General features: G+C 37.9%; 4 protein-coding genes across 8 annotated transcripts in view; 3 read left to right on the top strand and 1 right to left on the bottom strand.

Annotated features, from left to right (window-relative positions):
• The first annotated feature begins 582 nt into the window (after positions 1 to 582).
• On the top strand, positions 583 to 1,302 carry LOC107185602 (EKC/KEOPS complex subunit TPRKB-like). Its single transcript, XM_015573321.1, has one exon. It carries the CDS (start codon positions 760 to 762, stop codon positions 1,300 to 1,302), a length of 543 nt encoding a protein of 180 aa, XP_015428807.1. The 5' UTR covers positions 583 to 759.
• A 597-nt stretch (positions 1,303 to 1,899) lies between these two features.
• On the bottom strand, positions 1,900 to 13,721 carry LOC107185606 (nuclear protein localization protein 4 homolog). Its single transcript, XM_015573330.1, has 12 exons — positions 13,648 to 13,721; positions 12,954 to 13,034; positions 12,675 to 12,879; positions 12,456 to 12,597; positions 12,149 to 12,286; positions 11,786 to 12,089; positions 11,444 to 11,581; positions 11,207 to 11,354; positions 10,974 to 11,134; positions 2,607 to 2,758; positions 2,391 to 2,529; positions 1,900 to 2,312 (listed from the first exon to the last, which is right to left on the bottom strand). Exons 1-12 carry the CDS (start codon positions 13,666 to 13,668, stop codon positions 1,974 to 1,976), a joined length of 1,968 nt encoding a protein of 655 aa, XP_015428816.1. The 5' UTR covers positions 13,669 to 13,721; the 3' UTR covers positions 1,900 to 1,973.
• LOC107185604 lies at positions 3,093 to 7,984 on the top strand. Its single transcript, XM_015573323.1, has 4 exons — positions 3,093 to 3,834; positions 5,406 to 5,723; positions 6,008 to 6,157; positions 6,430 to 7,984. The coding sequence occupies exons 2-4, from the start codon at positions 5,406 to 5,408 to the stop codon at positions 7,759 to 7,761; spliced, it is 1,800 nt and encodes a 599-aa protein (XP_015428809.1). The 5' UTR covers positions 3,093 to 3,834; the 3' UTR covers positions 7,762 to 7,984.
• Positions 13,722 to 13,969: 248 nt separating the features above from the next.
• Positions 13,970 to 25,031, top strand: part of LOC107185605 — a 29,219-nt gene continuing 18,157 nt past the window's right edge. For 3 of the 5 annotated variants that reach the window (XM_015573329.1, XM_015573325.1, XM_015573328.1), the window contains exons 1-2: positions 13,970 to 14,042; positions 21,396 to 21,498. In XM_015573329.1, coding sequence (XP_015428815.1) covers positions 21,405 to 21,498 — 94 coding nt within the window. In that variant the 5' untranslated portion in view covers positions 13,970 to 14,042; positions 21,396 to 21,404. Of the gene's footprint in view, positions 14,043 to 17,501; positions 17,518 to 20,209; positions 20,322 to 21,395; positions 21,499 to 25,031 lie in introns of those variants that run through there. The other 2 variants (XM_015573327.1, XM_015573326.1) reach the window with 2 other exon arrangements.

Here is a 25,031-nt window from a genome sequence, read left to right as displayed (position 1 = left end):
GATAACACTAAAATTTTTAGGTTGATATTTCTAAATTATGTTTACGATTTCTAAAATTTGATTGTCAATATTAACGATTACATTTTGAGTCACAGCAGAATTTAAGGTTGATATGCATATGTATGTATATAGATCTATTTGATGTTCAGTCGTTATTATTTCATTGCATGGTCCCGTTTTTAAAATTGTACAGTTAATTTTATATTGTATAGTTAATTAATTACGTTATTTTCAAAATGAGGGTAATGGTTTTAAGTAAAATAAAGCGTATTTAAGTAAAATAATTAAATTATGACACGAAGACTAGTGCAATTTTGAATTGTAAAATACGTTTCAACGTTGAACTAATTAGAGTTACATTTCACTTGTCGTCTAAAAATATAGATTGCACAATTTTAAATTTGAATTATAAAAATCATACACTGAATTACATTTTAAAAAAGTTATAAATTCTCAGATAAGAAAATTAAATAAGAGTCAATGAATAGTGTGTATTTGAATCTACTTATAGCCCCCTGGTGGTAGAGCTTTAAAGGGGGCGCCACATTGTTTTGTCTCTAGAATTGTACAGTGTGTCTGCAATTACAGTTTACCAGAGTTTACATTGGAACTGCAGGCGGTTATGTTGTTGATATGTTACATAAAAATATACATGTAGATATTTTAGTATGAATGTAACTGTGGAATTTGCTACATTGTATGTAAACAATATTTGGGATCAAGAGTAACAATTTATTTTTGTAAATCAACCGATAAAAAATGGATGCCTATACTGTGCCACTAGATGCAGCAACAGAAATGTTTTGTACATTATATTTATTTACGAATGTGCAAAATCCTGAAGAAGTACGAGCGAAAGTTATTAATGGTGAACTTTGTTGTTCTGCTATAAAGGCAGCACTAATAGTAGATCCTTTCCAAGTATTAGTTGCCGCCAATAAAGCTGTGGTCAATGAAAAGATGTGTCAACTTACTACAAAGAGTGTATACACAGAACTTTTATTTAATTTATCAATATCAAAGAACATATCACGTTCATTAGCGGAATTTGGTATTAATGATCATGATAAAAATATATTGATAGCACAGATACACAAAATGGATGATGAAAAATCATTATCAAAAGCACTTACGGATATTGTTAAAGGAGAACAAACACAGCTTTCAAGACTATATGAATTTTCAGATGTCGATTTAATTAAGAAGACATATAAAATTGATAAAGATGAACTGATTCTTTCTAGTTTAACTGATTCTATTGTATCTAGAATCAGTTGTAAAGAATTTATATTGTTAAAATAAGATTTAAATTATTAATGAAACTATGATGTTTCTGTAGAAAAGTTCAAAACATTGTATATCCAATTGAATTTGTCAGTAATGGCACTAAAATTTTGTTGGAAATTTGATACAACTTCTTAAAATAAACATTATACATTATGATTTAAACTTCTGCCAATTATTTTTTTTAATTACATAATACTATGGTGACATTATAATTTTCCAGATTAAACATAGTTTATTTATTTATTTATACGTTTTTATTTCATTTTCTCAAGATATAAGAATTATGATAGCTTACAAACTAAGATCCTTCGTTTTCTACAAGTATTTTATAATAAATTCCTTATTTTAAAGAATTGATGTTAATATGTGTCTAAACATAATAACTTACAGTATATTTATGATGTATTTGAAGAAAACCAGTTGTTATTGTTGGCATCTTTACAAGAATCACAAACGAATGTCTACTAAAGGATTGTAATATCGAGGAAAATTGGAGAACATACTTCTGTGAAAAATATTTTTTTTCTTTTTTTTTTTATTCACTCATAAATAAGGCCAAAGATACGTAGAAAACAATTGTTACATCCGCGAGGACAGAGTATGCATCACATCCTACGGAATTAAAGTAGCAACTTATGGATAACACCCTTAAATGCATACAGAAGCAATATAGTATTGACAGTTTGTTATATTGTATACCTTGGCAAACCACACATTTCGCACATTATAGTTTCTACTGCATTGAGATAAGTGCAATAAGAACAAGTCCAAAGCTCCTCGTCTGGAATTGGATTTGCGGCTGGCTGTGTACCAGTACCAATGCCAACCCCAGTACCTCCTGCAGCCACTGAAGAAGATGGCACTCTTGCGGTACTATTGAACGATGATGGTTCAGGTGAGTGTTCTGTAGGTGACATTGCCGAGAAAAGTTCTTCTACTTTTGCCCAATGCTCAGAACGAGCCCATTTTATTGCTTTTTCCTTGTCTTTATCACGAACTGCTTCTAACAGTGGTAACATATGATCCTAAAAAATCAGATGTATATTTTAGTACAATAACAAGCTTATCATTTAGTGAAATGAATTTTTGAAGAGTGGTTATACCTTTATTGGAAATATGTCCATTGTCGCAATGAAAAGTAACAAGTGAAAATCTGAAGTTGCCTCCAGAAATTGTTCTGGAGTAAATTGTTGCATATAAGAACAAAGGGAATGAAAATCTTGAACTTGTCCATCAATGTGCCTGAGATTAAACTTTGCATTAACTTAATCTGTACAAAGGAAGGTAATCAAAAGACTCCATCTATACAAAATACATACCTATTTTCAATTGGGAATGGAGTGATATTTTCGCTAACATAAAAAGTAAATTGTGGAGTGAGTGGCGTGGACGCAGGTATGTCTACCAATAAATATTCTACGGGCAAAGGTCTTGCTAGCCTCGACACTTCATTTCCATACGAGTCTTTTTCCTAATAAAAACAACAAGAAAATGAAACCAACCACATCGAATCATAATATCATTTTATTTCCAACATAACTATACTTCCTTAATAAATTCATTTCCGATACTCTCTTCGTATCATAACATAAATTATAAAGTCTCCGTGCGGCCTGTTTAAAAAAACAATTCCAATATCGCGCGCTTCTCTAGTAGCTGAAAATAGTTGAGCGGAAACGGCCCTGACACGTGCTGGCGTCGGAGGAGACCACCATATTCTGGCCGTTTGATTGGTTGGTTCCAGCAGGTATATAACGAGGTTTACAAGAAGGATTATGAAGGCCGGTCCATAATGTTCGTGTTCCCGACACAATCATTGGGGGGGGGGGAATATGCGCGCGCAGTGATAGAAGCCGCAGACGACGGCACCGGCACCCGTCGTTCTGCCACGAGTGGACCCGAAAGTGTCGAACGAAAGAGGGAGGAGAAAGGCAGAAAGAGAAAGAGACAGGGCGCTCGGGATTTCCGCGTGGAAGGGGTGAACTATACTGGGGACGAGAGGAGAGGAGAGAGAGCAACAGCGTAAGCGACTAGCGCGCGCTGTTGGTGTGTGTCGGTCGGTCGGTCGGTCGTCGCCGCCATGCTAGTGGTTAGTTTAGTGAACCAAACATCATGATGTGGCAAAACGTTCGCACGAGTTAAGACTGAAGTAACGCCGCGTTACCGGCGCGTCGTCCGTTATGTTATCCATAATAACTCACGACGTTCGATAACCGTAAACACGTAACGTGAAAAGTACAAAAGGGCTTCGGTTAAAAAGCTTTCACACACACGGCGGGGACAGCGGCGACACGAGAGAGAGAGGGAGAGAGAGAACACGAACGTCCCCGGGGGTGCTCGATATTCCCTGCGTACGGGAATACACACAACAATAGAACGCACCGTCTCGAAATTCCTCACCGATGTAAATTAAAACTCGAATCCGTAGATTCCGAGGGATACGTTACGGAATACAAGTTTCGTGTTCACGGTACACGTTGGGAGTGACGAGTGCCAACGATCAGCCTCCATCGCGCGGCAAGGAGACTATCACGATACGTATACACGGTACGGAAAGCATTTACGGTCCTCTACACTACACACCAGTCCGTACGGGAAAACAAGATGAAAAGAGAGAGAGAGAGTGAGTGAGTTCGTGAGAACGGGACAGAAAGAGAGAGAGAAAATGTATGTATGCGTCTCTTTTATGTATCAGCTCGCACGCGTTCCTTGTATGGGTGATAAGGAAAATTGTACGTACAGTCGATTGTGTCTCTGTGTAGTAGCCGCGCGTGTATGTATATATATAATATACATATATATGTGTGTGTAATATATATATATATATATACATGTGTGCGCGCGCGCATGTGAATCTGAAAAAAAGCAGTGTGCGTGTATATATATATATATCGTGTACGTAAAAGCGATAGAGAGAGAGTGAGAGAATGAAAGAAGAGTAAAGGACTGTGACAGACGGGGAGAGAAAGAAAAAGCAAGCGTGTGTCCGACGACGGGTAACGTTCGAGATGGTAGGAGCAAGAACGAACCACGATATTCCCGCGGATAGCTGCAAGAGAATCCATACATCATACGGACTCGAGGGCGTTTTGTCGGTTGCGCGTATATACCGTGGTGTGTGTTTTCCGAAAACTGTTTCGCAAAAAACAAAAAAGACATAAAAATGTGTCCAGTTCACACGTCCACCTTTGTTGCCCGTCTGCCGTCCCTCGCTTCGAACGGTTTTGCCCCGGAGAAAATGGTAAATCCCAACCACAACACAACATCGACTGTCCCCACGACCCGTTAGGTTTTGGCGGGATTTCGTACGCATGCGCGGTCCCGTATGAAATGTCACTTTTTTGCGTTCCCTTCTCTCGGTGCCCGGTTGAATTGTTGCATAATTATACCGTGATGCCGATATTTCGTCGGGGTAAAAAAGAAAAGAGGTTAACCTCTGTGCGAACGTGAGAATTCCGTGCGTGGAGAAAACAGTGGCCTCGCGATACGTATAACCTGAACACGGTGTTGTTATCGCGTTGTAGCTTTACAAACGACGTAAACGTAACATACGGGACACAAACGGAGAGTTGTATGGATTACGGTCATTGTTTTCCCGCCTTGTGTTTGGCCCTCTGCCCTCGGCGTCGTTCAATAGAAACGGGTTTTTGTTTATTTTTTAAGTATTTTTGTTTTGTACAATGCGAAGTGTTACGTATGAACGAGATTACTAGATAATTCGTATGTTTCGTTAATTAAACATAAATACACGGTATTAGGGGACACAAAACTCGGTATGTCGAAATTGTATAAACACAATGTTCGTGATACTTGAATTGAGATTCCTCGATTCTACAAAGTCGTGTTCGTGTGAAAAAGTGAGAGACTCGACAGAGGAAAGAAAGATGAAAAGAAAACACGGGTGTAACCGTCTTGTTATTACGCGTAGGGACGTTGAGCCACGACCCTTACAGTATTTGCTGTGTGTTAAGCAGAATTCAGTGAAAATATTCTCCCATTGCCAATGGGAACATCGACATAAATCCGTCGGCTGCGAAAAACAGACACGCGTAGAACGGTGGTAAAAATAGATTTTTCAATAAACAATTTTTTTTTTTTTTCTCTTGGCCACATTTCAGATGCTGGATCCGAGCGTACTGACGGATTTAGAGGAACTGACGCTTTGCAGTTACTGCAAGCAGAAGTACAACGACGCGGAACAATGCCCGAAATACCTTAGCTGCAAACATTACTTCTGCCTGCGGTGCATAGAGAACAATCTGTTGAAAGGACGGGAGCTGTTCTGCGCGCACTGTTGGAAGCGAACGGACCTCGGGGACCAAGGGCCCGACGCGTTGCCGACCCATTCGTCTCTCCTTGCCCTGGCGAACAATCTGTCCCATTTGAAGATCACGACGAACAACACGTCCGGGAAGACCAACGACAAGGAGAGAAAGGTACAATTAACGAGAAATTCCGGAAAATAAATTTATATCGAAATTCCTGGAGGTTTTTGAGTTCGTCGCCCCGGGTTATTCACATCGCATGCTCGTACGCAAATGGGTAAAGAACATACCATGCAACCGTGTGAAGCCGTATCGTGATCGGGGTACTGACAGTAACAGGATTATGTTATAAGGCCTGCCGATAGTTTTTCTTTCAAGATCAACAACGATCCCCGTCGATGTAGTCCGAAAAGGTGTATCGAATTAATAATGATTGTTTTTTTTTTTTTTTGCAGAGTGAGAATTGCCACACGCACGGAATGCCGTTGGCGTTATGGTGCGCGACGTGCTGCACGGCGCTGTGCAGGGCATGTGCGACACCACAGGAACATCCGGCCCATCAGATTAAATCGCAAACCGATGCCAAAGAACAACTCATATCCGACGTAAGTTTCACAGGATAGACCCTAGATTTTTGCTACTCCCATCCCCTAACAGTTAGTAGTGAGTTTCATAGAATAAAGCCTAGATTTTTGTTCCCCTATACCCCAACAGTTAGTAGTCAATTTCAGAGGATAGAGCTTAGATTTTTGTTCCCCCATCCCCTAGCAGTCAGTAGTGAGTTTCAGAGAATAGAGCCTAGATTTTTGTTCCCCTTATCCCCTAATATCTTGCGAACAAGCATTTTATGGTGGATTGTGGTTCTGTGCACGCGCAGGTTCAATTGGAGCTAGTTGCTATGGGGAAGCTGTCGACGGAAATCCAAAGACTGGCGATGCAGCAACGTGAATTCCTGATAAAAGTGCTGGAAGCTTGCGTGACGTTGAAAACGCACGTCGAGACGGATCTGCAGAACGGCTGGAGCCACTTTCCCGAGATAACGGACGCGCGTGAAACGCTCGGCAAAGCGAAGGCCAGCCTGCAGATGATCGAGAGCCCGAGCGACGTGTACAGTTTGCACTCGCAGCTGATCATCGAGAAACAGAGATTACAGTCGAAGTACCAAGAGATGATGCTACAGTGCCAGCTGGACGATCTGATCGGGAACTCAGGTGTGGTGTTCGATTTCGCGCTGCTGAAACAAGCTCTGGCCGGTATTCACACTGGCGAACCGATCGTCTCGCAAGGGGCTAGCAACGGGGGCCGTTTACCGAATCATTTGGCGGCCTCGCAAAACCCGATACTGTTCCTCGCGAATTATTGCATGTCGCAGCTGTACTCGAGGCACGTGGTCAGCAAGCAACACATGCAGAACGGCTCCATAGAGTATCATTCGAGCATGATGCAGCCCCAACAAGTGCCGCCGGGTTCCGTTCACGTGCACCAAGGCCCACCGCCGCCGGTGACGCAGCAGCAACTACTAATCCCGCCTGGCTCGCCGTCCGTTAAATCGGTTCCGCCCGCGCCACCGAACGCCATGCTGCATCAGCAACAACAATCGACCTTCATACCGGACGGAGTCGGCTCCGGCGGCGGCGGTCTGGTCACCGTCCATACGTCCACGCAACCACCGTCCAGCGGTATAGCCGGCTCGCTTCGCGGACCGGGGAACCCCTATCCCCTCTATTATTTCAACATCGAGGTGAACGGATCGCCGCACGGCCGTATTGTGATAGAAGTGAGGCCAGACGCAGCCCCGAAGATGGCCAAGAATTTCAGCGTACTGGCGACCGGCGAGGTCGGGGTCGGTTACAAAGGGTGCACGATCTTTCAGTGCTGGGAGGGCGAGTCCGTGATCACCGGTGACTTCGAGCTGAACAACGGCCGAGGCGGACGTAGCATATTCGAGGACGGTTACTTCATGCCGGACGACACCAAGTTCCCGGCGGTTCGCGGCGCGGTTGGGATGCGCCGTACGCAGAAACGACACGACAATCTGGGAATGGTCGGCTCGCAGTTTCGTATAATACTGCAAGAGATGCGCGGTTTCACCGGGATCTTCGGTCACGTGGTCGAGGGTCTGGAGCTGGTCGAGAAGATATCCACGTTCGGCGATCAGACCGGCAAGCCTACGAAGAATATTCTAATAACGAAATGCGGTAAATTGTAACGACAGCAACGCTATCGCGGTTAGTATACACCGACGGGCACGCGTCATCGAGCAGTGCCCCGTATACTTCACGTTTCACCCGTTCTAGATAACTGAAAAAAATTTTTGTCCGAGTCGCGAGATTATTGGGGGGGTGGGGGGCGGTGTCATCCTGATGAACCCTTACGTTCGAGATGGGGATCTAGGTACGTTTTAAGCGAAATGAAAAGAAAAATCATGTATACACACAGGGAGATATCTATCCGACGTAAACGACGCGACACCGATATTACACTATATATATATATATACATATATATATAACCTCACGGAAGGGCCACCGTTGTCGCGACCTACCGATACTCTCCAAATGAAATATCGCGAAAAACCACACGTTCCGGTTACGAGTCACACACAATTTAATTAACTATTAACCAATAGTAATTCTAAAGATGTTGAATCTATTTTTAAAACGTGGACGCATAAGAGAAGACAGAAGAAATAAAGATCCATATTTTGCTATTGATTGGGAATCAAATAAGATTCTGTATCTACAATAACGACGACGATCGATGATGATGATAAAAAAAAAAAATACGTACCTCAACACAGATCGATCGTGATATCGATACGACTTCTAGCTGTACGGACGACAATTTGTTTTTAGAAGAAGTTCGACGTTTATTTTTGGCTATCACAAGCAGCGTTATTGCTACTACGTATTAGTTGATAGAGATGATTGGGGGGGGGGGGTTATAAATATATATCGCGCGGGATTTAAAAAAGTGCCGTGCGCGAGAAAAAGTAAACTTGTGTGTCGCGCTCCCTCTGCGGTGGGCGCTCTGATAATCTTTTAGGGTCGTAGGTAGTGAAAAAGAAAGGAAAAAAAAATTACACACATACACACCATACACACAGAGAAGGACGCGTGTAGATGAGAAATATGTACGAGGGCAAACTTGTATGTGTATATATACACATGCATTCATATATTTGTAAAAAGGGATAAACACGTAACTGGCGGGAACTTTTTTTTTTTTTCGTTTTATAACCGAGAAAACGCGCGTGACTTCGTACAAGTCCAAAAAATCGTGATTCCATATATATATAAATATATATACACACGCAGGTCGTTTAGAAGTTTAACCGAACGATACGTAGGTGCGTAAAAATAAAAAAAAGGGCCAATTCCGTGGTGTCGTCCGATCAAAACGAGATCACGTATTGTTCCGTTCCAAATGGGGGGGTTGGGGAAATTGAAAAAAAAAAAAAAACAAGACACATAGGCCGAGATTCATAGTCACTACTTATTCCCAAAGAAATGCTTAAGTCCCCAGTTATGAATGTGTAGTCCATACGTATACATCTATACATTGATAACTGGGGACTTAAGCATCTGCTTAAGAATAAGTAGTGACTATGAATCCCGGTCATAAGGAGCTAAAAGGGAAACAACGGAGTCGATGACGCGCGACGAAGCGACACAACACGGCGAGTCGGGGAAACTTCGCGAAAAATAGTTCCTGTCGAACACGACTCGCGTGCAACCGAACGCTCCTTCTCCCTTTTCGTTCCATTTCGCGCCCCGGTGGTCACACGTAGGCCGTCGCGGAACCTATACCTTGTATTTAAGGATTAGATCTCAAACATACGAAAACGTGTACGCAAAAAAAAAGGCCTAACTACAAAACTACTATGTAGATCGTAAGCCTCGTCGTCTAATCAGAGAGAGAGAGAGAGAGAGAGAGATATGAAAGAAAAAAAGAAACGAACGGAAATGAGCGGATTATATATATATATATTTAAAAAAAAAACGAAATCATTCCTCGATGCTCTATATCGAAGTACCACGATATATACATATATATAATGTAACGCGTTATGTACTAATCGTGTCTGAAATCCTCGTAAGGTCCCCATTCCAGTCGGCTCGAACAGAGTGTCTGCTGTGTGTATGTGTGTGTAGTGTCGACTCGAAAAGAGTGCGTGCGCGTGTGTGTGTGCACTGTGAATCGGCCCGTCGCGTATGCAAAACAGTCGCGCACTCACACGTATTCCCGTAGGAAGAGAAAGGAAAAGAAAAGAAAAAAAAACAAAGCAAAGAAGATGAATTGCACGCCCTCGTCGCGGATATGCCTTTTTCGAAGAAAGCCTCATTCGATGTTGAACTTGAAAGTTTTAACACTTGTTAATTAGCTGATAATCACGCGTTCTGCGGGCGAGCCACCGCATTACCGGATATAAACATAACAATCGCCGTTTAGAGTGTAATATTTGCGTAAAAAAAAGAAGAAAAAAAAACGACGTGTATATGACGATCGAAAGAGGGGGGGGGGATGGTGGTCGGAGCTCGAACGAATTTCTTACGTTTCCGATCGCGCGGAAACGAATTGAAAAGACCATTTTAATTGTCGGGGGGTTGGGGTGGGGGGAACTTTCGACATCTAGATTACGTAGTTGAAATTCTATGTTCATCGAGCGAGAACCCGAGCGAAGCTAGAAAGCCCACCTGTATACACACGATATACCCACGCGCGCGCGTATATACTACATATATTTTTATGAACGTGATGAGGTAACAAACACAACGCATAGCTTGTAATATCGATTCAAAAAGAAAGAAACAACCGACGGTTTACCTTGCTCCTCGCGTTCGAATTAAACGGTTGAGCGGCTAAAAGTTTCGATAACTTTTTTCTGTTTTTTTTCTCCTTGTTTTTTTCTTTCCATCTTTTTATTATTTTTTTTTTCTCTCTCCTTACTTTCGTCTTTCTCTCACTCATCCCTTTCCGCGTAAGTTTAAGGCGTAATCATCCAATTACAAAGTACGAAAAAAGTTTACGGATCATTTTGTTTGCAGCCTACGGAAACCGCATAGCCGTAGTGCACTCGCTTGAACAGTTTTATTATTTCCATTATACATGTACGAAACACGAAGTTCGTTGCCCAATTTCAATGTACTTTTAATCAATCGATATTCTTTTTTTTCTTTTGGGTTATAAATTGTTTCTCTTTCACTCGTGTACAAGTTAATATGCATCACCTTCACCTTCCCTTTTACGCTGGACGGCGTAACACGTTAACAATACGGTGTGTGCGACTATTAGAGTGACACGCGTGTATTCGGGGCACAGTATGCATTTACACGAGGTGTATCAGCACTGGATTGCCGTTTTGATTCGAAGCAGGGAAACTCGACAAATAGATTGAAATGAAATTCTTATTGTACTCACCTTGTAGAAGACATCTGGAACGTATTGTTTGTCACTGGATTCAATTACATAGCCCAATTCTGGAGCGTCTTTCGTAGGGACCAGGCAGCCATCCCGTACTAATGCCATGCATTGGTTTGATATTTGATAACCTTCCATGTGAACTTGATTCTTAGCATCCCCTGCAACCACCATCGGACAATTTACTTTTCAAGCAAATATTTTATTACAGTATTGTAGTGCAAACAACTTACCAGTCACGCATACGGTAACAAACTTTGAGCCGAAATAATTGCTCGGCGAAAAACGACAGGGATTTGGAAACTGATTTTGAAACTGTCCAGCCATAATGCACTCTTGAGCAGACATAAAATGACTTTCTACGTTTCGAGTGTGTTTCACCTGAATAAATGAAACTGATGCCATTAATTAAGGGAATGAGTTGATTTTTGTAAGAGAAAAGAAATGCAAATTATTGCGAGTCAATTTACCGTTCCTCTTTTGACATTATCAGCTAGCAGATCCGTAAAGATCCATCCAACTTTCTTTAAATTAAGTAATTGAGCCAGTTCGTCCACTAATGCTGCTTTCTCATCTGGTAAAAGTCGTATAGAATCTTTTGCACTTTCCTAAAATTATGTTCGTAATGCTACAGCCTCTGATTTCATCGTATACAGTCGACGCTTAGGAAACAGTGGAATCGTATATTACGCGAGTTACAAAAGAAATCACACGTCGTGCTTATTCTGTCAAGGGAAATTAGAAATTCACTATTTCTCTACCGTCGACTATAATCACCTTACCATCGCTTATTTTCTATTTCGTACACTTACTTGCGGCGGCTCGTAAATGGCCGCGACAACAGCTCTAATCCCTAACGGTACATCTGTGTGAATCTCATATCTTCCATACAGATATCCAATACGTTGGAGGCCAGTGTCACGCCAGTAATTGAGAAATCGTTCGACCAATGTTGGATTTTCAAACATAACATTGTCCACGTGACGATATGTTTGACGGTTCAAAGTTATAGAATTCGGTTGACATTTGCTACAAATGCCTCGCGGCCAAGGAGGATGATCTTTGCAACCAGTCTTTATACGGCAGCTTATGTCATCTAATTGTATAAACTTCCCTCTATAAAAGATGCACAGATTATACACGAAGCACAAAACCAGATGTAAACGATGACGTACCTATCGACACCTGCAGTGAGCTTCCTGAGATATGAATGGAAAGACAAGTGTTTTATATTTTGTTCCTTAAGGTAAACTTCATCGAAAGGTGCTAAAGGAGAACAATGAACACAACATCCGTTTCCACCGTGTCTACATCTGTTGAAAACAAATTCTCAGTTAGAATTTAATTCTATACAGGGCGTTTCATACCGAGAAGGCATAACTTTAGGGATGACAAAGCACAGTTTAATTCATCTTCAAAATTATGACCGCATGCTATGAATCACCCTCCACAAACGATTTCTTTACGTTTACATTTGCTTACAGTTTTTCGTCCCGTCTTCTTTGTATTTTACCATCAAGTTTCCATAATTGTTCGTCAACTTCATCTTCAACTATATTAGGTACAGATTTAGACCCATTGTTGTTTCGATTTGTTGGTCCAGCTACATCGGTTGGTCCTGGTTCTAAGACAAAGCAATCAGTTGTAAGATTGGTCGATTTAAAAGAAAAGGGGAATCGAATATGAAAACTTCACAAAAACCTTGAGGCTTATTAACAGAAGCACTGCTAGTCGATGGAATGCTCCATATCTGTGTACCATTAAGCGGAGCCAAGTATAACATGTCTCCATGGGAAAGACCAACTCCAGAAACTGTTCTACTAGGAGAAGATATAATTTCATCTTTATGATTTCGTTGCCTATAGAGTCCAAATCCAAAACTATTTAATTCAAAGGTATCAAAAACCTAAAAGCACAGGAGGTTAATAAATCTGTATGACAGGTAAACGAACACCATTTATTAATACTGTAAGTATGAACCTTTTCAAACAAACGAGAGACTGTATCAGATGGCTCGACATCTACTCGTTTTGTTCCCTCTGAAGACTGAACACGTAGTGTCTATAAAGAAGCATGAATGATATATGATGATTTTTATCTATTATGACTTTTAATATTTAAATGTTTATAATGGTCTCATTTCTACTTATCAAAATTCAAGGTCCAATTTATATTAATACTAATTAATATTTGTATTTACTTTCATTCATTTTTATAAAAATAAACATTAATAAGTATTTCATTTGTAACACAACTGTATAATAATTTAATTTTTATAACATAATGTTTAAAACATTCATAATAAGTTCATAAATGTTAACAATTACATACGAAATTAAATAATAAATAAAATACTAAATAAAAACAGAAATAGTATAATAAATGTAATGGCATTTATAACATTAAATGTTTAGTATTACTTTCATATTATTTAAAGCGTCGCTATATCAGTACTAGAACAGTTTTAAATTAAAAACAAAAAAGCGAGACTCAATACAACTCGTGTCTGGGAACTTTTAGTAAGTTACATGAATGTCACCGCGTAAAATGCAAAAATTTCGGTATTCCGTGACGTGAACGAGCAATTTTCTGAATGAAATATGATTCCTCTATAATTGAACAAAATATTCATAGTAATTGGTGATCACTGGTCATTTAGCGGCAGATAACTTACGATTTGCTTGGACTTTGACATTTCGCCGGTGTCGTCGAAGCATCAGCTGTTTAACTCGCTGGTCCGCTCGCCTGCTCGTAACGGAACGCAACCAAAGTTCCTAGTAAGCGTAAGAAAATTGTCGAGTCAACGTCTAGTATTCTAACCTCTTCGCTGTGATTTAACAAGCACCGAAAGATAACGTTTAGCAACGACGGCTGTTCCTCCTTTCCGTTTTGAAACCCGTCGATTTCTCCTGTAAACCTCACCGACGTTCACTCGCGAACGACATGCAGAAACTATTGTTACGATATTAACGAAGGAGCGCTTCGAGGTTGGACGTCATTCATCAACAAACTTGAACAGAACACGGTTGAACGCGCACCATTCTTTCGCTGCTGGGAAACAGCAAATTCGTAAGTAGACGTGCGATTGTAATTAGGATAAGTACGTGTTTACAACAGGGATGTTGTCACTTGTTTTCGATGTTTTACGTATGCACCCTTTTTCCCCCACGCGAATGTACGCGAGCAGCGCGATCGTCAGTTATTAATTTTTAATCCGTACAAAGACGTGTTCGCCAGCCTGTGGAATTTTCTGACTTTATTCCGTACGTTTGCTCGTTCCCTCGACTTTGTGCGTTTTTAGTTAAATCTTAGCACCATGTAAGTAGTAGCGTACCCTTCACACAACTACTTTGAATCAGCCCGTATTCGTTGAGTAATCTCTTCTCTCGTCACCCGTTTCGTGTTGTATTATTGGCCCTCTTGCGTTTATTTTTCAGCACTTTCGCTCACGCGAATTCCTTTCGAATGTCAAAGAACGGCACGCGATGTAACTGACGTTGACCGATGCATAATTTTCGACCATCTCACGCGGTTTCGTACGATTGCGAAATATCAGACAGATATCGTGGAACAGTGGCGGTTGCGAGTCGTTAAACTGATCGTAAATTCGTATCCGGTCATGGCCACGGTGGCGATGCCCACCAATTACTGTTGGGTGATCGTTTTTAGTTATAAATAAAACTGATAGTATTGCTATTATGAAGCAATTATGAACACTGAAACTCGGCGAAGTTGATTTGCAAGAATACGATAAGCCACATTTAAGATAATACCTGTGTTGTAAGCTTGACGGAAAATAGATTTTGTTATTTTGCTATTAACGTTACCTTTCCTGTGTATGTAAATGCAGGATTATTTTCAGTAAAAGGTATAATGCAACGTTACTTTAACTAATGTTTTCATAAAAATGGCGGATAAAAATCTACAGAATTTAAACACGCGGATATCGTAAGCTCCTTTAGACACTTTAAACAGTTGTTTCTATTTTTTATTTGTATGCCATTATTGATTTTGTTAAGAAATATGTAACACAATGCGTGTGAATTACTTATTTTCGTTCATAAGTCGTGTACTTTTAACTTTTAATTACCAGTGTTTGATCCCAGAGGTCACTGGGGGCATTATTGGCGGGAAAAGGAAACAAATGGCAGAAGTAATATGCCCATAAAGGATATAATACAATATTCGTTAAAAGATTTAACAAATAGCTTTTGCATACTCTATATTTCCAAAGTTAGATTTCAATTAACCGTTAGATTTAATCTAAACATTACACATTTATTGAGTTAAATACATTTGTACCTTTGGCTATTGTATTTATGTTTTATTTATTAATGACTAATATGTATTTGTTTTCTATGTTTTAAACTACAACTGGTCTATGTTAGATCAATCAGCAGTTCTGATAAATGTTAGATCAACACTTAAGGATGGTACTTAGTAATACTTCCTTTAAATTTTAAATAAATGTAGCTTATTAATTCTTTATTATGTGACTTTCAGTAGAACTAGAAGTTTCCTTCATTTCAATCATCCAATTTCATTTTCATTGATCACAAGGTTGTGCACTAATTCATCGGGATGACTGTGTTTATTCCCAAACATACATATTTTATACGAAGATCTTTGTACAACAGATTATCTTTAGCAGCTGATGTGGTTCTTAATGCTTTGTGTTTGAAGGTGTTGTATTATTTCAAGATTTCATTTTTTGGCACATTCCCAGAGTTGTATTCCATATGTCCAAATAGTTATCATCATTGCTTTATAGAGTAATAATTTATTCTTTCATGATAACTGTGATGTAACAAGATGATCTTTCCAAGCGATTCTTGTATATAGATGTATGAATAATAAGGGGAGCACATGATCCGGATGATTGTTCTTTTAACAGGACTGGATTTAAGGAGTAATAACTTACAGAATACTAGGGGTATCTAGCCAGTCATTTTTATAAAAAAATGTCTCTAAACCCTAAAATTTCTACTGTTATTTATATATTCATTATGACACAGAATTAAAAGCAAATGCTTCTTCAACAAAACATTTTTATCATTATTTGGAATACGTTTCTAGTAACTACTACATTTCTAATTTTCATTATTATTTTAGTAATTTTACAGAACTGTAAATGGTATTGTTGAGTTACTAAATGTTTTATGACATAAGTTAATGGCACCTGATGGTGGGCTGATGCTCACCATGACAGTTAATATATTATTACTGAAATAATAAAAAACAAGACTATTGAATAAATCAATTGACAGAAATAGGATAAGAATTTTGTTTGAATACAACTGAACGTTTTTGTATGTATCATAAAACGATTGGAAATAAAATAATTTTGTAAAATGAACATTTATTATATGGAAGATTGCATAATAATAGAAATGAATATTTGTACAGCACCTAGTGCATTTTCAGTTTCCCGCCATTCTTTCATTCACGGCATTCTTTTCTTCAAACAAAAATACATGAAATAATACAGCCTATCGATAATCGATATTTGGGATTCTCAGCATTTCTAATAATTTATCGATAATTGATATTTGGGATTATCAACGTTTCCAACAATCTATCGATAATCGATATTTGGTATTCTCAGTGTTTTCAATGATCTGCTGATAATCGATATTTGGAATTACCAGTGTTTCCAATAATCTATCGATAATCGATATTTGGAATGATCAGCGTTTGAATAATCTATTGATAATCGATATTTAGGATGCTCAGCGTTTCCAACGATCTATCGATTATCGATAGATTATCTTCTAGTACAATCAATTGTCGGTAGATTATCTTCTATTACGATCGATTATCAATAGATTATCGTTTATTACTATAAATTATTTTTCGTTACAAAACAACATCTTCTACCGTGATCCTTTCATCAAAATTTCGTCCCTCCATCGCCTCTACCCTGGAACCCCTGTTCATTAGTCCAATCGGAAGACCCGGATTCGCACGTAACCGGCGAACAATTTCCCTTCCGTGTTATACGGTGGTAAACAGCCGTTCAATACGCGAGTTACGTGTGTCCCCACATATCAAAAACTCGCTGTGTTATTGGCCGTGATGCCGGGTGGGTAGGCATGCGCTGCCTCCGCGCGATGACCCTTTTACCTCTTTACCGTTTCTTCCTGGCAAGAGACCGACTACCGCCGCCGTGTCTCCGCATTGGATCCCTGACTCCGCCGAGGATTCCCCCCGGTGAGATCAGTTGCACTCGCTAAGCCAGGGGCTCGTCAAACACGAGGTGTCCATTCTCTCTCGATATATTCACACCCCCCCACCACCACCCCCCTTTCACGAGATCCGACTTTCGCGCGGGGTTCTCCCACGAGGCCTAACCCAGTCGTGCGCCTTATCGTTCTCCACGGTCTCCAGTGTTTTGCGAGTTCTCCAAACCGTACGGTGTTCCAGGACGAATTGTTCGGTAAAAGTTACCCAGAAACGTTATAGAGTCGTCACGTCAACCTTTGACAACACCAAGTTTCATCTGGGTGTATAGTCTCTGTTATAACTTGAGTCTTGAGTATCCTGTGTAAGTTACAAGTCTAGTGCTGACACGGTTCTGTAGTATGATATTACAGTCAATCCTTGACAGTTCGACACTTATTGGGGATTTACTGTATTCGGTAGAGTAAGTTACAATGTAGTACTGAAACGTCCTTTATTGTGATATTAACACCGACGATGTATAGGAGTAGATTTTTCACCTTATTCTGGCGGCTCAGACTGTAGTACCGACACTTTAAAAAGCCTGTGACTTTAGTGACCTCTGCGTTATGAAAACGATGGTTAGTAATACTGAAATGGAAATGGGTCAACGTTGTCCCGGAAAAGTGGGGTAAAAAATACATTGAATGAAATTTCTACTCTTATACTTCGTCGGTGATATCATCTTCGTGTAGAGTAATAATGGAAGGTTGCTGAGTTTGGACTGTAACCTAGGTTGGACCTCTACTGTAACTTGCCGTGTGTAAGCAATTTGTGCTGTATGATAGAACAATATGTGTTGCTTATGTACTAAGTAAGTTAATACAATCACCACTGTCATACATATACAGTAAATGCTCGATAAGTGTTCGAAGGCTTCTGAACATGAAATATTTTATAAACTAATGGCCATATACGACTGAAACAGATCATTGGCTTCGGAATTTGAACTTCTATCAACTGTCATATAATTTCTCCTTGTCAGTGCTCCTTCGAACACTCATAGAGGATTTATTGTATTGTCTATCATACTGCACAATTTGCTTATACATGACAAGTTAACAGTAGTGGTCCAAATTCGAGAAAGTTCCCCTACGTTACCCTCAACTGGATCCAGATATTCCATTCGTTGGTGCTCTCACCCAGGCTAGATCAATAGCAATATTCCAGGTTAAATAGGTCATTCCACGCGAAATCAGACACTTTTCGGATTTTGTTGAGACTTGGATATATTGTTGTCTTTAGTGACGTATAAACGTATCTCGAAGGATTTTTGAAAATTTTTTTAATTGTTGATGTTAGAGCTGTTCACAATATAGTGTCAACGTTTTGCCAATAAATAATAATTGTTGCAGTAACTAACTGATCAAAATGAACGTTGCGGGTGCTTACAGTGCAGACGTAACAGTACCCAATAAGAATTATTTCAGTTAAAAAAAAGCATTTTTTAACCATTTATTTTGCAATTGTTTTAAAGAAATGCAATGTTATTATAGCGGGACACTATTAGAAAATTTAAAAGAAAATGAGGATATTGTCCTATTTGTCTTTTTTATGGACAAATTTGAAAAAAATATGGACACTTCAAAATTAGCCATATGAAAAGTAATTGAATTGACAAAACCTAATACAGACCGCACAGCTTGGCGGGTCAAACTGGTGTGCTTCCTCGCATTGTTAACTTCAATTAATTTTCATATGGCCAATTTGGAAGTGTCCATATTTTTTCAAATTTGTCCATAAAGAAGACAAACAGGACTATATCCTCATTTTTTTGCAAATATTAAAATAGTGCCCCGCTATTATAACATTGCATTTCTTTGGAACAATTGCAAAATAAATGGTTAAAAAATATTTTTCTTGAACTAAAACAATTTTTATTAGTTACTCTTATGTCACCACTGTAATCACCCACAAAGCTCATTTCGATTAGTTCCTTAGTTTAACAGTCACAATTTGTTGGAACAACCTTGACACTATATTCCAAACAACTTTCCGAATTTTCAAAAATCCTTCGAGATACGTTTACATATCACTAAAAACTACACCACATCCAACTATCAAGAAACTCCAAAACTTTGGACCAAAAAGTGTCCGATTTATTCCAGGATCGATAATTCACCCGCCACGTTCGAAACGCCCGCGAAAATTCGAATGATGCTGGTTGATCATAGTCGCTTCGTACCTGCTGATTCATTCACTTAGTGATATACAGGGTGAACCACGAATCGTGATCAGTAGATATCATTAGATGTGTTCCAATGTACAGAACGAAATGTTTACAAACAGTAGGCAAGAGCTTAACATCGGAACGCGTACAATGGCGTAGCATACGATACTCTTTGTAATATTACAATTCGAATATATCTTTAATCTTTTCTCGACCCAGATGAAAAAAAAAGTAACACATGTTATGTTATGATACTCACCGAATTCGTCTTGAAATCCTCTAACAGATAAGCGTACAAAAATTATAGGTGTATTTGCAAAACATTGAAGGCGATCTTGAAAAGTCATGAAAAAAGAAGAGTTGACAAAAAATTTGCTGTAATCACGTTAAAGCTTTCTTGAAACCATGCTATACCCGATAAAAACATTTTCGATCGGACTGCTAATAACAAACTAATCTCTACTGATCATGATTCGTGGTTCACCCTATATATCGCAAATGCAGTCTACAATCGGTCGCTCCATCTGATGCACAGCAGAGCAAAAACCGTCGTTCACAAACAGTACCTTCGAATCTTCGATCCAACGAGGATCGGTCTTTGTGTATCGTCCAAGTGTCTGTCCTTAGTGTGATCGGTTATTATCGTGGTGATCGAACGACCAAATACTACATTTACGGTATCCCCAGTGTTTTTTCTTCCTCCCCTCTCCCCACCCCTTCTTTTGTTGCTTTTATTCGCGTGGAGACTCTGTCACTGGGTTCGCCAGTCCCGTTTCGTACGCGGAGACGCGACCTGCTCGGTGTATTTACGTCCCCCGGAGTCGTTCCATCCATCAGTGGGGCCGACATAAACGGAGTTAGGCGACCACTCTGCCTGCGCACGCAAAATAGAAGCGAGCAATATTCGAGGAAGTTACGGAATTTCTGCCCGACCGACCGTACCGTGCGCGTGCACGCCCGTGAGTTTCGTTTTAACCGTGACGGGTGATCGGTCAAGTGGTGCGCTTGATTGGTCGGTTCTGTATTCCCCCCCCCCCTGCGCCAATCAGCGTGTTCGACGGCGGATATTGAATGTTTACGCGGGAAGTGTGCCTAGGAACGATCGTTTTCGTGGAATAACCGTTCGGTGGTTTTTGGGTCTTTGGGGACCCATCTGCATGAGTATTCGTGATATATCATTTCATATGGATCACGATCGATCCAACCCCTGTACAGTGGAGGGTTAAATCGTACCTGAATCGCGATTGGTTTCGTTTGAAAATTGAATATTGGATTTAGTTAGACTTTGGTTTATAATAATAATAACCATAAAAACGGTTTGTTATACTGGATGTAATATTGTTGTACGTAATTTGGTGTCGTTAGAAGAGAAACAATGGAAATTGTTAAAGTTTAAAATGGCGGCATATAGTGAAGCTGTTAAGTTCTGAACATAAATATGTTGGGTTGGGTCATATGAATAACCTTTTCTTGTAGATACTTAGAATATTATTGGATAGTAATTAGTGGTTGTAAGAATGGGTGAACTGAATGACTGTTGGTTATGTTTAATAGTGAAATTGAGGAACGTGTAAATTGCAAAGTTATGTTGAATATTTTGATTAACATTGGAATTGTCGATGATAAACGTATACTTATTTAACATGATAAACTTTTGAAAATTTACAGATTTGTTCATTTTCATATTGAAATAAAAGTTGAAAATGATCTGAGAAAATGTGTCGTAACGTTTTAATTATCGTTACAGGATGTGTACTAATTGTTTAGTCGTTCTAGTGTTAATAATATTTGAAAATTATAGATTGACATCTCAGTATTGTTTATCATTGGTAAATATAGGTAACTAATCGTGGATTTTAATATTATTTCATTATTAGTAATAATAGTAATATGAAAAAGTAATAATTTATTACATCGTGAATCGTCGTTATTGCCTATGGGGAATGTTATTTGTGACCCAACCCAAAATTACCTTTAATTTTGCCTTATTGTTTGGAAGTTTATTTGACTGTTTTGTGTTATTTGTGTTATAGTCAGACGAAATGGAAACCGCGGGGAATGCAAGTTCCACCGTGGAACTATACATTTATGATCTCTCGAGGGGCATGGCTGCTACGATGTCCAGAAGTGTTATTGGTGAGTCGAATTATCGTTATTAATTACTTTTATGGTAAAAAGAACATTTTTAGGTGTAGTGGTTTAATTGAAATTTTGGTCATTAGAAACTCAGTTTTTAATACGATAAATCTATTTGAAAGTTTACTATTTTATTTTTACTGTTATTATTTATTTGTAATCGCCATTATTCTCCAATGAAAATTTCAAAATAAAAATTACATTTTCTTTGTAGAGACTTTGTTTTATGCGATTAAGAAAACTTTAATTTTTCGTGTTCTTCTGCACTAGTTTGTTATTAACTTATGGCGAACAAAAAATACTTTGAATTGTTGGTAAAATTTATTTATTTATGTATTTATTTATTATATGGTTATAAGCCCAGAATGCATACATATCAATTAAGTAAAAATAAAAATAGAAACACCAAATTATTTATTGTTCGTTTTAAAAATTATATCATCGTATTTTTAGTTACTTTCTGTGATGCAAGATTTGAAGGCAACTCGGTATTTTCCTATATCAATCTTACAATAAATGTAAATAATTATTTCCATGAATTTTTCAATTCTTGTTTGAAATGTTTTCGTATTTTATAACTATACAATAGTTCTTTACAAGTTTATATCACCCAAAAATTGTTAAAATTAGTCAAATATGAACTTTAATAGAATTCAGTACCGCAGTATTTTAACCTACTATACCTATTAACAGTGGTAATAATATTTCTATTAAATTTTCCCATAAAAACGTACACTCTGAAAACCTTCAAAATTTCTTTACAAGATCGATAGATCACACGGGTAATAAATAAGAAGTGTTACACGGATCGAACAGTCCGAAAATTCTTAGTGGAATGTTCTAGTACACGGCGGCCATATTGGATACTTATTAGGACCCAGTGTCCAAATGAAAATAACAACTTTTCGATTGTATTTCAATGATAAATGATTAAGAGTTATGTTTATGAGGTTTTGTTCACAAATCGGAACCACAGAATGCAACTATGAAAATATTTTTTTATTAATTGATAACCACTACACTAGTGAAAACGATAAGTGCTCGGGTCAGAAGGTACACGAGCTAGGTTCGTTTCTTCTGTCTGAAATTCGTAGCACGCTATTTAAAGACACGTCGCCGCGTCTTCATTCGCTACACACGCACGAGGTAAACAGCAACAACAAGATATTTTTAAGCCGTGAATAACGGAATAGCAACATACACAAACTAAAGATGTGCGATATATAATGCTTATCGATATATATTTTTTCAATAAATATCGATACATGAAAAATATCGTTCAAAAAGCATCGATGGAGAATCCAATCAATTTTTCAATTAAAACATGTATATTCAAGAGTATATCACTTTGGATAAAAGTAAAAATAAAAGTTCTTCAAAATTATTTTATTTAAATTAATATTTGAAGTATGGAAAGGAAAACAAGTAATTTACTTTTCAGATAATATTTATTTATTATCAGAAAATATACATAAACATCTTATAAATTCGAACCTTCTAAAGACAAGCAGGTTAAAAATAATAATTGTTGAAGGTGTTGTATAGATAAACGGTTCCTCTTGTTTATTAAAATTAATACAGCGTGAGAAAACAATCTCTCAGATGGGCCGAACGTCCCAGTTAGTCATTGTATTTATACTTTTTTCTATTTCGTAAAAATTATCGATGTTTTGACAAAAATGATCGATACTTGTAATTATTAGTTTCTAAAATGTCGATAAAAATAGTGATATATCGATTGGCAAATATCGATATATGCAGTTATCGATAAGATCAGACTAGATTTCGAAAGGGGTGCTATCAGTAGCTGAGTCATCGATTGTTCGGAAACCAATTTTATTCGGTCATTGCTCACCGAACTATAATATTATTAAACTTAAAATAATATTATTATTATTTTGTATTTATTAATTTAAAAAAAATCTATTCAATCATTTATTATCCAGATCGAATTAAATCATATATTAATATTTCATTTATAATTTGTAATTTTTCGCAACGTCAAGGTCAACTAAATTTTTTTTCTGGAACTCAAATATTTTGACAGTATCGAAAAAAATTCTGTAATGTGACCTCTAATCGACCTTTGATTAGTTTATTGTATTGTATTCTATGTTTATTATTATTTAGTGGTTTTTGTTAATAATTGAGTTATCGATGGTTTGAAGTGACATTTTAATCGGTTTTGTAATTGCAATAGGTATTTTTATATTCTATATTTGTTCGAGTTCTATTCTGGGGATTTATTCCAACATTGTATGATCATTTATGCTCGCTGCACTTCACATACACCGATGTACTCACTCAGTTTTCTTCTCCCTTCGTGCCATTAACCTGTCAGTATTTTAATCTGTTGTCCGGATAAAAGACGATTTGAAACGTTTTGCCAAGTAATTGTACCACTATAATTATACAGAGTGAGTCAGAGAACTGGGTCGACTCGTGTTTTTTGCTTAATTGGAAACGTAATAATAAATTTCCGTGTAATTTTCATTTCGACAAAATTAATAAAGAAAATACAATTTCCTTCGTCGAAATCTCGAAATCGCGAGGCAATTTATAAAAATAGTAGAATTTAACTACAATTTTTGTTTGAAACCTTTTTTTATCATCGATCCGTTTTATTATATAATTTTCATATTTTTGTTTAATATTCAAATTATCGTGTTCAACACATTTTCTAATAAATTTTAGAGTAAACAACGAATTTCAGATCTTTCCATTTTTCTCGAACGTCTCGTACAACACGGTAGTGTTAACATAAGTTTACATTTCCACAATCAAAATGAAACTATCATATCAAAATATTTTTAATATTCATGTTACATTTTTTATAATAAAATTTATATAAACATTGTCTTACTGCACAACAAGCCCTTTGCTTTTTGTCGTTAAACGAAAATAGTTCGTAGGATAAGATTCGAAAACTAAACCAGCCCTCTAATTTTAGTTCGTACAACAGTTTTCGTTTCGCTAAGAGAAAGCTTTCAGGGCACAGTGGAATTTTTATGTCTCGGGCTGTCAGCTAGTTAAAACATTCTCAAATATCCACTTGAAACTCAAAGAACCGTGTTCTGTGTATTTTTCTCACTCTATAACTGAAGATCGTTCTGAAATAAGTGCGTATAAGCGTCTATCAACATACACCATTTCAATATTTATTGAACCGGAAGAGGAAGCAAATTAGTAAATAATCGAATCGACATGTCGAAAACAGATCCGAGGCGTGTGTTTGAAACATTACGAAAATAACTATTTTGAGATCGTTAGGAAAACAAGTGCGAAATATTTCATACAGTAAGCACACTTTTTAAACCATTAATTTCATTTTTAATTACATACGAAAGTGACACAGAATTTTATCAACAAATAAAAAAATTTTGTAATTTAAATTTTCACTTTTTTTCAACCTTACAAACGTCAATAGGTGTTTCTGACAGATATTTATGAGCTGAATACGAATCTGCAAACCGTTTTTCCCAGCACGTACAGTTTTTGAAGAAATCAATTTTCAAAAAAATGATAATTTTTCA

Source organism: Dufourea novaeangliae, unplaced genomic scaffold, assembly GCF_001272555.1.
Source record: "Dufourea novaeangliae isolate 0120121106 unplaced genomic scaffold, ASM127255v1 scaffold48, whole genome shotgun sequence".
Taxonomy (NCBI): domain Eukaryota; kingdom Metazoa; phylum Arthropoda; class Insecta; order Hymenoptera; family Halictidae; genus Dufourea; species Dufourea novaeangliae.
Note: the sequence above shows the minus strand (reverse complement) of the source record. Positions and strands in the feature narration are given on the sequence as shown.

Excerpts from the sequence above, each read along its gene's own strand:
- LOC107185606 (XM_015573330.1), bottom strand. The coding sequence starts at position 13,668 with ATGTCAAAGTCCAAGCAAATC. Across the intron at positions 12,598-12,674 it reads TTCTGTTAATAAGCCTCAAG|AACCAGGACCAACCGATGTA; the intron begins GTTTTTGTGAAG and ends GCTTTGTCTTAG. Across the intron at positions 2,759-10,973 it reads TTCCAGATGTCTTCTACAAG|GAAAAAGACTCGTATGGAAA; the intron begins GTGAGTACAATA and ends TGTTTTTATTAG.
- LOC107185604 (XM_015573323.1), top strand. The coding sequence starts at position 5,406 with ATGCTGGATCCGAGCGTACTGACGGATTTAGAGGAACTGACGCTTTGC. Across the intron at positions 5,724-6,007 it reads CCAACGACAAGGAGAGAAAG|AGTGAGAATTGCCACACGCA; the intron begins GTACAATTAACG and ends TTTTTTTTGCAG. Across the intron at positions 6,158-6,429 it reads AAGAACAACTCATATCCGAC|GTTCAATTGGAGCTAGTTGC; the intron begins GTAAGTTTCACA and ends GTGCACGCGCAG.
- LOC107185602 (XM_015573321.1), top strand. The coding sequence starts at position 760 with ATGGATGCCTATACTGTGCCACTAGATGCAGCAACAGAAATGTTTTGT.